The sequence below is a fragment of the Lygodium microphyllum genome, chromosome 12 (genome assembly GCF_053477565.2).
Source record: "Lygodium microphyllum isolate KBCC chromosome 12, Lygodium_microphyllum_v1.1.10, whole genome shotgun sequence".
In the NCBI taxonomy this organism is placed as follows: domain Eukaryota; kingdom Viridiplantae; phylum Streptophyta; class Polypodiopsida; order Schizaeales; family Lygodiaceae; genus Lygodium; species Lygodium microphyllum.
The window spans coordinates 84,398,725-84,411,929 of record NC_141146.1 but is presented as its reverse complement, the minus strand read 5'-3'; the positions used below and the strand labels follow the sequence as shown (position 1 = coordinate 84,411,929).

The window sequence follows — 13,205 nt, the reverse complement described above, 5'->3', positions numbered from 1 at the left end:
TTGGGGGGGGAAGATGCCACGCATATGCTATCTCACTAGCACATACGTCTCTCCCTCCCTCCCTCTCTCTCTCTCTCTCTCTCTCTCTCTCTCTCTCTCTCTCTCTCATAGCTATTATGTCATAATCGTCTCGATTAAATTACAATCATAAGAAGATCAAATAAAGTGCTCACAATGACTTCTGAGAACCTTATTTATCATCATCATCATTCTTTTCCTTCTTCTTCTTCTTCCCCTTCTCTCTCTCTCTCTCTCTCTCTCTCTCTCTCTCTCTCTCTCAAACTCATTAGAGAGCCGTGTAGGCATTACCAATTCAATAACAAGCCCATTAATTCAAGCAAGCCAATCATGGATTGCTGCAAGGAAGCAACCCAATATTACTAGTGCAGCATTCAGCTTCTATAATTTCGCCACCGTGTTGTATTATATCGCCATTGCAGATCTTGCAACGAGATATATTCTGCATCAACGTGTACTGTTCAATCAGAGCGATCGTCTGGAAAATTAGTGCCTGCAACAACATTCCGTTGATCAATAATATATCAGTGATCGAAGGGCGACATATGGCCGCTTGAGTTATAAGATTGTGCGCCATATATATTCTATTGTATCGTAGGATTCTATTTTTGATGTAGTAACGTAAGGATGGCTGTAACAATTGATAGGATATTCCGGCAGTTGATATTCTTGCATCCCATGAATGTGGCAGTTGTGGCAGTTATGATATCCATTGGGTCGATGAGCTTACTAAGAAGCCCAATCATGTCTCAACCTCGGGAACTGTCCGTCGCCATAGCCAGAGCTGCCTTCTCGGCTGATTACCTACTTCGACTGCAACCACGGCCATCTCAGGTCCTCTCTCTCTCTCTCTCTCTCTCTCTCTCTCTCTTTTGCTCCTTCCAAAACAATGAGTAATTAGATGCAAATCTTACCTCTAGTGGGAGCAAACAATCACAATCCCGAATTCCTGCAGATTCGGGTCCTTTTCCGATGATCCCTATCAACCAAGATTGAGAAACTACCACTTATTAGTGGCTCCCAACAAATGCACCACTTGTCGGGACCAAAAATGACAGTCATGCGAGGCCCTTCGCAAAACTCGTATGCCGCACCTAGTGCTTTGCGTTAAGACTAGGCAGGTGGGCACATGGACGGGTCCCTTTGTGGGTGCATAGGCAATGTGCCAGCGGGATCCCTTTGCAAGTGTGCAGGCAGTGGCCCCTCATAAGGTTTTGTTGGGGGGCTCTACATGGCCATGTGGCCCCATGCAAAACCTTTGCTTAATAGATAGTAGAAGAAGATAGATTACTAGGTACTTAATTCTTTCTATTAACTTACCTTTCTGTTAAGACATTCCAATCATCATCCCATATCATTTGAATAACCAACCACAAGAAAATTATCACCCCACCACAAGAGCAAGATGCCTTTGGATTTCTCAAAGTTGCATTAGTGTTAGACAAGGTTGAAGCAAGGTTTAGTTAAGGTTTGGTGTGTTAGATGAGTGCTAAATTTTAGGCCCAAAGAGGAGTTCAGAAGTGAGCTCATCATCATCTTTGAGTCTTATAAGCACATCACATGGTTGGATACCTATGTTCATAACATGGTGATATAAGATCAAATGCGGGCCACTGATGCACTCTTACCATTCGTCCAAGGAGCTTGCCCACTCTCTTTACAATATTAAACACTTGTATGGTAGGGGGACTTAAATTAAGGAACCTCTTGTGGGTGTTATGTTGTGTGTATCTTGTCTTGAAAGAAAGGCAAATTTTAGAAAACCATGCTATTAAGTTCAGAACATTCAAACTCTAGAAAATGACATGGCATAAGGTTTAGAACCTTCAAATTTCAAGGTTCTTCCATCATAATATAGGTCAAAAACCTAATATAGAGCATCAACAAAAACTTGTGAATTTTTGCATCCATGCCCAAGAGTAGGTTCTTGTGAGCGTTGTGTAATTCTCATGATTAGAAAGATGTAGGCATGTGGCAAAGTCATTGCCTTCTCTAGGCTAAAGGATCAATTGCATGGTATGTACGAATATTTATTATGACAAACTACTCACTCTTGAGGAGTGAGAATTTTGAGCCCTCTTCTCACCACCACTCTACAAAACCTTGATTTATAATGTTCCTCCCACCCATGCATAGGATGACTACTATGACTAGATAAAATTCTTTAGGTGGATGAAGCAAAAAATAGGCTAGTCTAGATTATGATGGTAATACCCACCCTTTGATAATGTAAAATAGGAAGTGAAGTGGATCTAAGGTATGGCATACATAAACATGTGTGTACACTTACCAAAATGCTAGCATGCATGCAATCATATCAATCACTTGAATTTGTCTTAACCTACTTAAGATTAACTTTACATGAGCTCCATAAATGTGCAAGTCCTTTGTGTAAAATAGATTTGGGGTAGTTACTCCTTGACCACCATTGAGGACATGCAATCATAAAAGTGTGCCTAAAAGTGTATTGTTCCTAGATCATTGCACTAGTAGAGTTCTAGAAACGAACTCCTTCATGGCCAAAATTTAGTTTTAATAACAACATGTCCTCTTTACGATTATCCTTGATTGGTAAGACCTACCCATTGACATATAATAATGTGAAATGGCTTGCATTGCTCAAGATACCACACATGAAAACATGTTTATGCACACAATGCTTTGAGTTGCGTCTATGAGGTTTTTCAAGAATGAATATGATAAACTATGTCTTTTTGTAGAAAAATCGGTTCCTCACACCTTGATTATAGGAAGTGCAATGATGGCATGTATTTCTCTACTAGTTAAGTTTTTAGAATGAGATTCCTATAGGTACAATTGAATATGTGATAACCCTTTGATTCTAAAGCAACATTGCATGCATCAATCTTGTTGTACCCCAAATAAATCATTTTTTGTTGCAAACAAAATTCTTTTCTTTGCCATTAGAAATGAATCAAACATAAATCATGGAACCATGAACATTCTCTTCATAACTCAAGTACAAAAATTGGTATAATCGTGGACACTCTCTTTAAATGATGTTATGAGAAGACTTCCTTCAATTGCTATATCTTTACACTAGAGAGTATAAGAATTACTACATTTACTCCCTTTTCCTCCCCTTATCAATGTCTTGAATTATACAATAGACACCTAAAAATCTTTGTATAGACTACCCCTTTCTCATTAGACAAAAAGTTGGTAACAAGTTGTTGTCTCCAAATCTTTACATATCTCACTAGACACGTAATAAACTTCGTATTACCTAGCCTTTTTTGACATACAATAAAGTCATAAGGACTTATCATGACCATGCAAAGTTAATTTTTAAAGTTCTTCCATATACCAAGTTCAAATTGCCCTCTTATAGCCATTCATTCAACCAATTGGATCATTTTCTCACCCTTACATTGCTTTAGATTTTTGTGCATCATTTGACCATTAGTTCCAAAAGTATACTACAAGAAGTATGTTCCTTTTTGGGCCTAAGACCTTTACCGGGTTGTCCACACAATGCATTTTCACATTAGCCATTGTTAGTAAAGAAGCCATGATTTAGTGTCAAGTTAATGATAAATTTCAATAAAAGAAGCCAATGTTATTAAAAAATCAATGATTTATTGTCAAGTTAATTATAAATTTTTAAAAAGTTTGAAAACTTGAGGAGATTTTATGCACTTTTGTAGACATGTTTAAATTTTGGAGGGTGAAAATTTTGTCATATCTGAAGCATAGATTTGTCAAAGGTATCTTGGTTTTCCATCAAAAGAATTCACATATGTAAATGATTTGTGGATGAAAGATCACAATCAAATTGGAAGTTATTATAATAGGAGGATGCCGATAGGTTGCAATCTAATTTGAAGTTATCATAATTGGAGGATATTGATAAATTGCAATTGAATTGGAAGTTGTCACAATTGGAAGTTGGAAGGTCGTCAAAATATGTGAAATAAGCTTGAAGATTAAGCCTCACACCACCACACCAAACTTACCAACTCCAAATTGGGATGAGAGAGAGAAACTTACTACTTCACTCTTAAAAGCTAAAGGAAAAAGCTTGAAAATTGAGAATGGACATTGATAAAACTTCTACATGATGTAAAGAGAGAGCCAAGCATAAACATGTGCACAGGAATTTGTATAAGCAAACCTTAGATTTGTGAAATTAAAAACCTTGTTCCAAAAATTGTTGACGTAGAGTTGTGAGTAGGAATAATTGGATAGCCACAAACGAGTGCATCCCAATCAATAGGGAGTGTCCATGAGCTATGGAAGGTCAAAGGTTCATTACTACAAAGGCGCCTTACCTTTTGAGGTGGCCTACATTAGATGGAGAGATTGGGATGAAGGCCAATAAAAAATAATATGAATACCTACTTTGAAAACATATGTAATCAAATACCCATTTTTATAAATGAAACACACTTCAATGTGATTCTTATTGTTATCAATTGACTAGGCTCCATCCAAATCTCTTTGCTACATATGGTAGCATGACGTGAAGGTCAAACCCATATTTTTCACTCTGAAGCGTAGCACAACTAGAAGGTGAGGACACTATAGGGGCTAGTAAGGAAGGGATTTAAGTCATTGATCACCTCAAACACACATTATGATACACACATGCAAGATACCCTCCTAGCTAGGCTAGTGCTCATTGGGAAAGTAAACAGATTTTGGTAGGTAAAACCTTTAATCTTAAAATTCCCTAACCAAAAGAAAACCAAAAATAAAAGCTAATTGGGCTAGTGCTCATTGGCAAGAGAAAAGTTTTTGGTAGGTTAAGTCTTCCATCTCTTAAATTCACAACTTAAAAAACAAAACCAAACATAGAACAAGAATAAGAAAACAACATAATGAAACCAAGAAAGAAAAGGAAAAAGCTAAATACCTCACTTGATTAGACCTACCCCATTTAGGGATTCCCAAACAATAGAACCCAACTCTCTTTCCAATTTAGTGCTCCAACAAATCAATGGGATATAGAACCTAATGGCTAGGTAAACAAAATATTGGAGAAACCTTAGTCTATCATGGTGTGGCAAGGTGGCCCTAGTTGACTTCTCATACACTAGATTGCAAGCTCTTTCCACATTCTATTTGTTTGAATTTAGCATCATGAGATCATCAGTGAACCCCTAACTTGCAATCTACCTCCCTTTGTATTTCACTCCCTCAAGGTCTTCATGAGGGAGACAAGGTCATTCATCATGTAGAAGAGGGGATGAGTTGCCACAACAAAAAGGATAGGGCAAAGGGGAGAACCTTGCTTCACCCCTATTGATTCCAAATGGCTAGAGCAAATTGCCATGGAATGAGACATATGCTAAGGAATCCTCTACAAAGGAGGAATGGGATGTTCTCTTTCTTGTCATCAAACACCATTCTGATCATAACTTGTTTAATATAAGCCCACCTGACCCTATCAAATCAACATCAAGCTAGAGAAATAGTGTTTTGTACCCTGAATTTGCATGAAGAGAGTGCTACTCTTAGAAAAAAACTTTTGCTTAAGTATTGGTCTCAAGAAACTCCTTGGTTTCAAAGGATGGAAGATGTTCTTCACTCTAATAATAGGAACCTGTGCAAAAAATGGAATACCAACAAGGAAGAAATATTGACCATTGAACTTCTCCAAAAGTTCAAGACCAATGGGATGATTGGTAGCATCCTAGGCTCATGGAGGAGTATCTTGAATGAAGCCTGGGCAAGTGCGAAAGCCTCAACTTGTGAGAAAATGTGTTCTAGATTTGATCATTCTTGGCCCCCATTGCTAGAGTGCTTAGTAGAAAGGGCAAGTCATAGGTCAAAGGCAAAGCAAGCAATGTGGGCCAATGGCTCAAGCACAACAATAGTTTTGTTTCCTTTGACAAGGGGAGGAGAGGATGGACCCTGAACAAATCTGCCAAGATTTGTTGGGATATAATAGCAAACAAATGCATGAGGTTTGCTATATCCAATGCTATGGATGGTAAGAGCAAAGTGCCAACACTCAAGGTCATTGGGCAATGTGTTGAACAAAGGCTCTACAACAAGGCTATAAGATTGGTTTTGTTGAAAGCATGGCTTGTAGAATAGAAAACTACATAATATTTGGGGATTAGATGACTTAAAGATACCTAGCTTAGTTTAGGAGCGAGATATGATTAAGATACTTAGTTATATTGCTTAGTCATCATCTTGACCTTTTGTCACTACTACACAACAAGAGGTTGAGATGATGGCTGAGTGACACAGGTAAGAGCGAGCAGGCCATGCCTAGATCAATTGACCAAGACATGGTTGACATAGTTCGAGTCATGCATGTGTGGTAGTAGTACTTTAAATCCATGCCAAATTTCCAAGAACATCGCGCAGCCCAAATTTCCAAGAACATCACGGAGTCCATGTAGGAGCACTAAAATTGTGTTTACTTGGGCAACTTGTCAAGCGATGAAAACCAAAAACGAAAGGACACCTTTTGTAGCTCAAATATCTTTACTATTAGTTAAGAGGAGGTTGGGGGCGGATGCCACGTGGCAGCCCCTAACCTCCCCACAAAGAAACGCGGGGGCGGGTGCCACGCATCCAGCACCCGCCCTCGCTGCGAAAATCGCGCTTCGCACCGGGGCGGGTCTAGGCACGGAGCGCCTAGTTTATTAATGATAAACATATCTATTCGTGCTAAATAAATCGATAAATAAAGAAAAGGCATTCTAATTATGGATACGATCAATAGGTTCGCTCTTGACGTGGTGGGTGTTAGCCTTTGGGCACCTTAGTCAGTCTTCTGTCGCTGTGTTGATTCGACCATCGGCGGCACCAACATCCCCGGTTAGGTGATATCAATTCGTTATCCATCATGAGTACTTTCTAGTTTGCGCGCTTATAATTTGATCTGTGCTACAGTGCAGTACTTTTCCAATGCATTCTCCTAGCTTCAATAGACTGTGTAATTCCTAATGCATTATATTAGACGCAACAGATTCTGTTTATACATGGCTGATTATCCAGCACACCTGCTGTTTTTGTACAGACATAGACCAGCTGATACAGTGCTGGAATTTCCAATATGACCCATTACATGCATCATAGATTGATCTTAGTTCTAGTGAGTTGTGATGATACAGAGACCTGATTATTCTGTCCATAGCACACATCTTTCCGCTTCATTCTCGAGTTTATTCTTGTCAGAGTACCGATCAACATTTAGACTGAGCTGCTCTTTTGGAGGAACCTCTGCCACCTTCTCAAAACTGAAGCTGCTGTCTAGCCCCTGCCCCATCATGGAGCATTAATTAGTATGCATTTTACAGAGAGAGAGAGAGAGAGAGAGATAACAATTTGCTTCCTAAAACTTTACAGGTGCATCTTTCTTTGGCAGGGCCTAATCAAATAAGGGTCTGTTGGGTTACCGAAAGTGGTTCTTCCCCATCGAGAGTGGAATATGGGACAAGTTCAGGCTCATATGACAATTTTGCTGATGGAACTATTGATAATTACAAATTCTTGTTCTATAAGTCCGGATATGTTCACAATGTCATTGTTGGGCCTCTGCAACCAGACACTGTCTATTACTATAGGTGTGGAGGTGCAGGAACGGAGTACACTTTTAAAACACCTCCTCCTGCTGGACCACAAGTTCCAATAACATTTGCAGTTGCTGGTATGAGATTTCTCTTGCTAAAGTGAATTAGTTGGATTAGAGAACCTTTTAGTTTTTCAAGAATTTCAGAAGAAATCTCATGTAAAGTCCTCTAGTTAAGCAAAGAACCCTATAATATCAGTGATCCCTTGAATTAAGATCAGTTTCTTCACCACCTTTTGATGACAGAGAATGAGACATTAGATTGGCTGATTGTGAAGTTTGCCCAGTCACAGTTGCCGATTGAGATATTTTGTAGTTAATATCCCACTTAAAATAATTTATTATGGTTGGTAAAGCCAAGTTTCTGGAGCTTGCAAATGGTTGCATGAGTTATGCTTCTAGTTTTTGTTAGGACTGCTGCATTGAAGCAAAACTCTTCACAATCATTGGATATATGGCCGTGCTTATGCAAAGAGGGGTTTCTTGTGAGTTTCAATGTCCCAGATCCTGGGTCTCTCAACCACAAGCCTGAGGTTTTTGGCGCTGCTGTCAGTCAATGAGTGACAACTTAATGGACTGACTTGTCTGCTGCTGTTCAATGAAGCATGGATGAAAGTTCTGTTGTAATTTGTCAAAGTAGCAGAGTGCCTTCTATCCTTCAAAAGCAATACAAAAGCATTGATGTCCCTCAAGATGAATACAGAAGACTGGTGTTGATGCGTGCTTGGAGCACAGTCCAATTGTCACACTAGTGGACAGCCTTTTATTGAACCCACTCACGGGAGCAAATTGATGTCCTTCGGTGGGATAATTATATAGAAGACTGCTACTGTGCATGCGGGTGAAACCCACCATGGAATGTTGGTTCACTCCTATGACAACTTGCGGGTCAGGGAGGCTCTGGACACCCCACGCTGGGCTGTGGCCCAAGGAAGAAATGCAGAATGCCAATATATTTTACCACAAAAGTTGCCACTCTGTAGTAGAGGTATAACAATGTAATGTGCTTATCCAAGGTGTCCTAAATTCAGTATTTGTCTTATAGATCCATCTAATCCCAATGACCGCTCTCCTTTAGGAACTACCAATTCTAATACTGGTTAATGGATCTAGCTCCTCCTACATTGCATCCTGCCACATGTCTTGAGCCTCCTCTATGGAAATAGCTACTGTGTCCTCCATAAACTTGTGCCCAACTTATCTTGTATCAGAGCCTCTTCTATGGAAGTAGACACTTTGTCCTTTATAATATAATGATCCTGGATCCTAGAAACAAAATGCAGTGATAAGCATCTAGACATTTCCCAAAAGATAGTAAAATGAAGCTGGGTACAGGTTGTGGCTGATGAAAAGTATGCAGGGGCAGCCTCTGATCCTGGTAAGAGGTAACAATGGCCTTGCATGCTGAATGGAAACAGTGCAAAATTCTCCTCCCACTGTAGTAATGGCAGCAGACGATGTTGCCAGCAGTGAGAAATAAGGCCGAAGATGGTTGGATCTGGCAAAACGTTGCCTATTCTGACACTTTGTAATAGTCATGAAAGTCTAGACTACATGCTTTAAACAAAAATAGAACCATGAAGAAAGAACTTCAGTATTTGTTATTTCATGATGCCCATCAAAATCTAAATTTGGATATCATTTAGATCCTGAGTATGACTTGTGATCTTCAATCCATACTACGTACCATTTTACAGAAAAGGTTTTTTGAAATGCATTTTTCTTTGACCATCCTCTTAAGTAGATTTTTCAATGTGGAATGAGACATGCTAAACATTTCTTGTCATCAATCAGGTGATTTGGGCCAAACAAAATATACCACCTCAACTCTGAACCACATCCGAAATTCAGATTATGATGTCCTCATCCTTCCAGGAGATCTTTCTTATGCTGATTTTTACCAGCCGCTTTGGGATTCTTTTGGAAAACTTGTTGAACCTTTAGCAAGCTCACGACCATGGATGGTAACTCAAGGAAATCATGAGGTAGAGCGTATCCCACTGGTGGTTGAATCATTCAGATCCTACAATACTCGGTGGCAAATGCCTTATAAAGAGAGTGGATCTGATTCAAACCTTTATTACTCTTTTGAAGTTGCTGGTGTGCATGTCTTGATGCTTGGATCGTATGCAGACTATAGCAGAGATTCTAACCAGTATAAGTGGCTTCAGGTGAGACAGCTTTACTAGAATGTTTCTATAATGATATCTACAGTACAACCTGCAAGCAGCTTCTTACAAATAGGTAGTGCTGTGAGAATCAAGCAACACGAGGGAATTGATGGACATTTTATGTGAGAGTTGCTTCATATGGATGAACTAATACTTCAAACTATTACTAATTTTCAGGCTGATTTGGCTAAAATTGATAGGAGCAAGACTCCCTGGCTTGTTGCAGTCATTCATGCACCATGGTATAGTAGCAATGCTAAACATCAGGGTGAGGGTGAAGGAATGATGAAGTCCATGGAGCTGATATTGAAAGAAGCAAAAGTGGACTTACTATTTGCAGGGCATGTTCATGCTTATGAACGCACGGTAATGAGTTTGTGATGTTTGCATTCTGCAGATGCTTTTAAGAAGCCATAACTTAATGTTGGTGGTCACTTTGTAGATGCGAGTATTTCAAGGGCAGTCTGATCCATGTGGAATTGTTCACATCACAATAGGCGATGGTGGAAATCGAGAAGGATTGGCAAACAGGTGTGTTGTTTTTTGCATGTCTTCATAGAGTAAACAGTAGAAGCAGGCCACAAGGATTTATAATAGTTCAGTAAAGTTTTAATGTTAAGCTATCTCTTCCTGTTTTTGCTGGTGATGATTACTGGTAAGCTATTTTTGCATGTCTAAGTAGAGTAAAAACTGGAGTAGACTGTCATTACTAAACTACTAAAACTGGAGCCTTGGTGACGATCATGGTTAAGCTCTCATCTCATGAATTGGTATTTCAGCATCTAAAGTAGGTTGTGTTGTTGTATATTGGAACAAATATAATGGTGGCAGGACGAGCGTGCCTGCTGATGTGCAGGCTCATAGAGCATCCTCAACATTGAGGAGTACATGCTTGCATGTCGGTTGCTCATCATAGTGTTCCAACTAATCTCATTTTCTCTGATTTTCTTTAACAGGTTTTTAGACCCAAAGCCAGATTGGTCTGCATTTCGTGAAGCAACTTATGGCCATGGCAAATTACAGATTGTAAATGCAACTCATGCATATTGGAGCTGGCAGCGGAATCAAGATCCTGATGTGGTTGTGGGGGATCAGTTATGGTTAAGGAACATGGCAGATCCATCTTATTCTTGTGAATCCTAGTTTTGACACAAATTCACGTGTATATCTTGTACATGAATCAAGAACTATGTATATCTTGTACATGAATCAAGAATTTGGCCACCATTTTCCAATCAGAGATCTTGTGTCAATGGTCTCCAAATTTAGAAATCCATTGAGATAACAAATAGATTATCCTCAGTGCCTATCATTCTTGACTAGGCGGCAGGGACATTGTGCCCGAAGGCCTGTCCGCAAAACTTCATGCAATCAGACTGTGATCTTGATAAAATTGCACTCAGCATGGATTGAACCCACATGCTTGACATCTTGACACAGTGAAGCTATTGCCGTGGGGGGTTTTCTAGGGCTTTGAGAAAATTGGAAACCGGAACAAGTCACATGGACCGGTTTTCTGATTTTCTCAAAAAACAATGGTTTTTTGGAGAGACCCCCATCCCCATTTTCCATTTGGAAAACATGGCCCATTTAAAGAAAGAGAGCAAAAGTAAAGATCCTCCTTCCCATACTTTGGGATGAAGGATCCGTTTCTTTCTCAAAGAAGTGGTAGTTTTTTGAATTTTTAATTTCCAGGGGGGTTTTCAAAAACACCCATGTGGCCTAGTTTTGTCCTTGGAACCTGTTTCCAAGTGAAACTGCCACTAATTCTCTACTTATACAAAAGACAATGACCCGTAGATCTTAAAACACTTTTGCATATGAATGAATTCTTCATTATGAATCAAGGTTTGCAATAGTGGTTAATTAGAGAGAGTGTGAGTTGGAACTAGCTTAGAGAAGATATTGTCCTCTTGTCATATGCAAGAGGGGAATCGAAATTTGGAGCTTCTTGAGTTGAGGACTCTTTTGACTACACTAGTAACCTCGCATCGAAATGTCACCACTTCCACTCTTAATTGAGCTATTGTTGAGTTGAGTTACTCACTGCAAGGTAGTGTGTCGAAAGGATCCTTTGTAAAGGCCACCATAAATTGCTCAATGATCAACAAAAACCTACTACTTTGCTACCTCTCAAGCACCTTAGTGCATGCTCTTTGTTGGCTTGAATAGTGACTACCAAAATTATGCCAAAACTATAGACTTTCTATCCCAAAATTTTCAATCAATGGCTATAAAACACATGCACATGCACTCTTTCTTTTGCTTTTGATATTTATAACTATGATGTATTGTAGCCCTCATTGGTTAGAAAAACGTAGTCATTTCACATGTATTGCTTACGGCTTCAATTCCATTAGCTTGTTTGTGCATTTCAAACTCGTCTCGTGTCGCTCAAAGAAAAAAAAAATACACACACACACACACACACTCTCTCTCTCTCTCTCTCTCTCTCTCTCTCTCTCTCTCTCAAATAGCAACTTCTCTATTTTTCCCCCTCACACACACACTCTCTCTCTCTCCCCTCCTCTTAATTTTGCAAGTCATATCCATTTGTTTTTCACAATCCTCTTATTTTTCCAAGGGTCAAAGGTTTGCATGAGGTCCACTATCTTAGATAATTTTAGTTGTTAATATCAAGACAAAAAGAATATTACATTATCACTACCACATGCATATATACATTCACATACCTCTCACTTTTATGTGCATGATTTGATATTACATCCTAATATATCATTTCCATTGTGCACACATAAGTGAAACTACATTGCACATGTTTTCGTTACTTTCAATTGAGCACTATTGTATGGACTTACTACAAGATGATAGAATATCAAACAATTTGCTACACTTACTTCAATAACATGCGATATCTATTGTTTTTCACGTTGTTCTAATAGTTAATATCGGGACAACAATATTACCTCATTGTTACTCAACCCAATATGCACATATATATTCACATGCGTACATGTATCTACACTCCACCCTTCCCTAGATATTTTGCACGTGCTTTATTTACACATCTTATTGCATGAGCGAATGCCTACATACAATCTCCTTCACTTGCACATTCCTCTCTCTTTTTCCTCCTCTCTCATCCTCATTTCATTGCACTTGTAAGTAAACACAATCAAATGATTCTGAAAGTACATATTATTCATGCACATCAAATATCAATCGAGTTTCATTACTGGAGGGTGGAATTGGTGATCCCTAACAAAGTCTAGGACTAAACCATGAAAGCACACTAGCTCAATCAAGTAGGGAAGCATGTGCTCCAGGAGGACTGTGTCCATGGGGTTTCCCTCAAATGGGGGTAGGCATATAAAGGCATTGGGTGGATTCATCTACATCTTTTCCATGCTATCATCCACAAATAATGCTATTGTTGGGTTGAAGTGTAGTCAATCAATGTCATTAAAACATTTAAGGAAAAGAGGCTTTATGTAACTTCTTCT

At 39.1% G+C, this 13,205-nt stretch overlaps 1 protein-coding gene across 2 annotated transcripts; it reads left to right on the top strand.

Moving 5' to 3' along the window:
* The first annotated feature begins 249 nt into the window (after window positions 1-249).
* Window positions 250-11,342, top strand: LOC148027994 (purple acid phosphatase 18-like). Of its 2 annotated transcripts, XM_087689682.1 has the most exons (7): window positions 250-586; window positions 710-852; window positions 7,348-7,648; window positions 9,365-9,741; window positions 9,919-10,107; window positions 10,184-10,272; window positions 10,698-11,341. In XM_087689682.1, the coding sequence occupies exons 2-7, from the start codon at window positions 721-723 to the stop codon at window positions 10,882-10,884; spliced, it is 1,275 nt and encodes a 424-aa protein (XP_087545808.1). In that variant the 5' UTR covers window positions 250-586; window positions 710-720; the 3' UTR covers window positions 10,885-11,341. The 2 variants fall into 2 exon arrangements, with proteins under 2 accessions (XP_087545808.1, XP_087545807.1); XM_087689681.1 differs by having other exon boundaries at window positions 250-852; window positions 10,698-11,342.
* Window positions 11,343-13,205: the final 1,863 nt, after the last annotated feature.

What these genes read in the sequence shown, in the direction of transcription:
- LOC148027994 (XM_087689681.1), top strand. Translation starts at nt 646, where the DNA reads ATGGCTGTAACAATTGATAGGATATTCCGGCAGTTGATATTCTTGCAT. An exon ending in TGCAACCACGGCCATCTCAG is followed by an intron (nt 853 to 7,347) that starts GTCCTCTCTCTC and finishes AAAACTTTACAG; the next exon opens with GTGCATCTTTCTTTGGCAGG. An exon ending in ACCAGTATAAGTGGCTTCAG is followed by an intron (nt 9,742 to 9,918) that starts GTGAGACAGCTT and finishes ACTAATTTTCAG; the next exon opens with GCTGATTTGGCTAAAATTGA.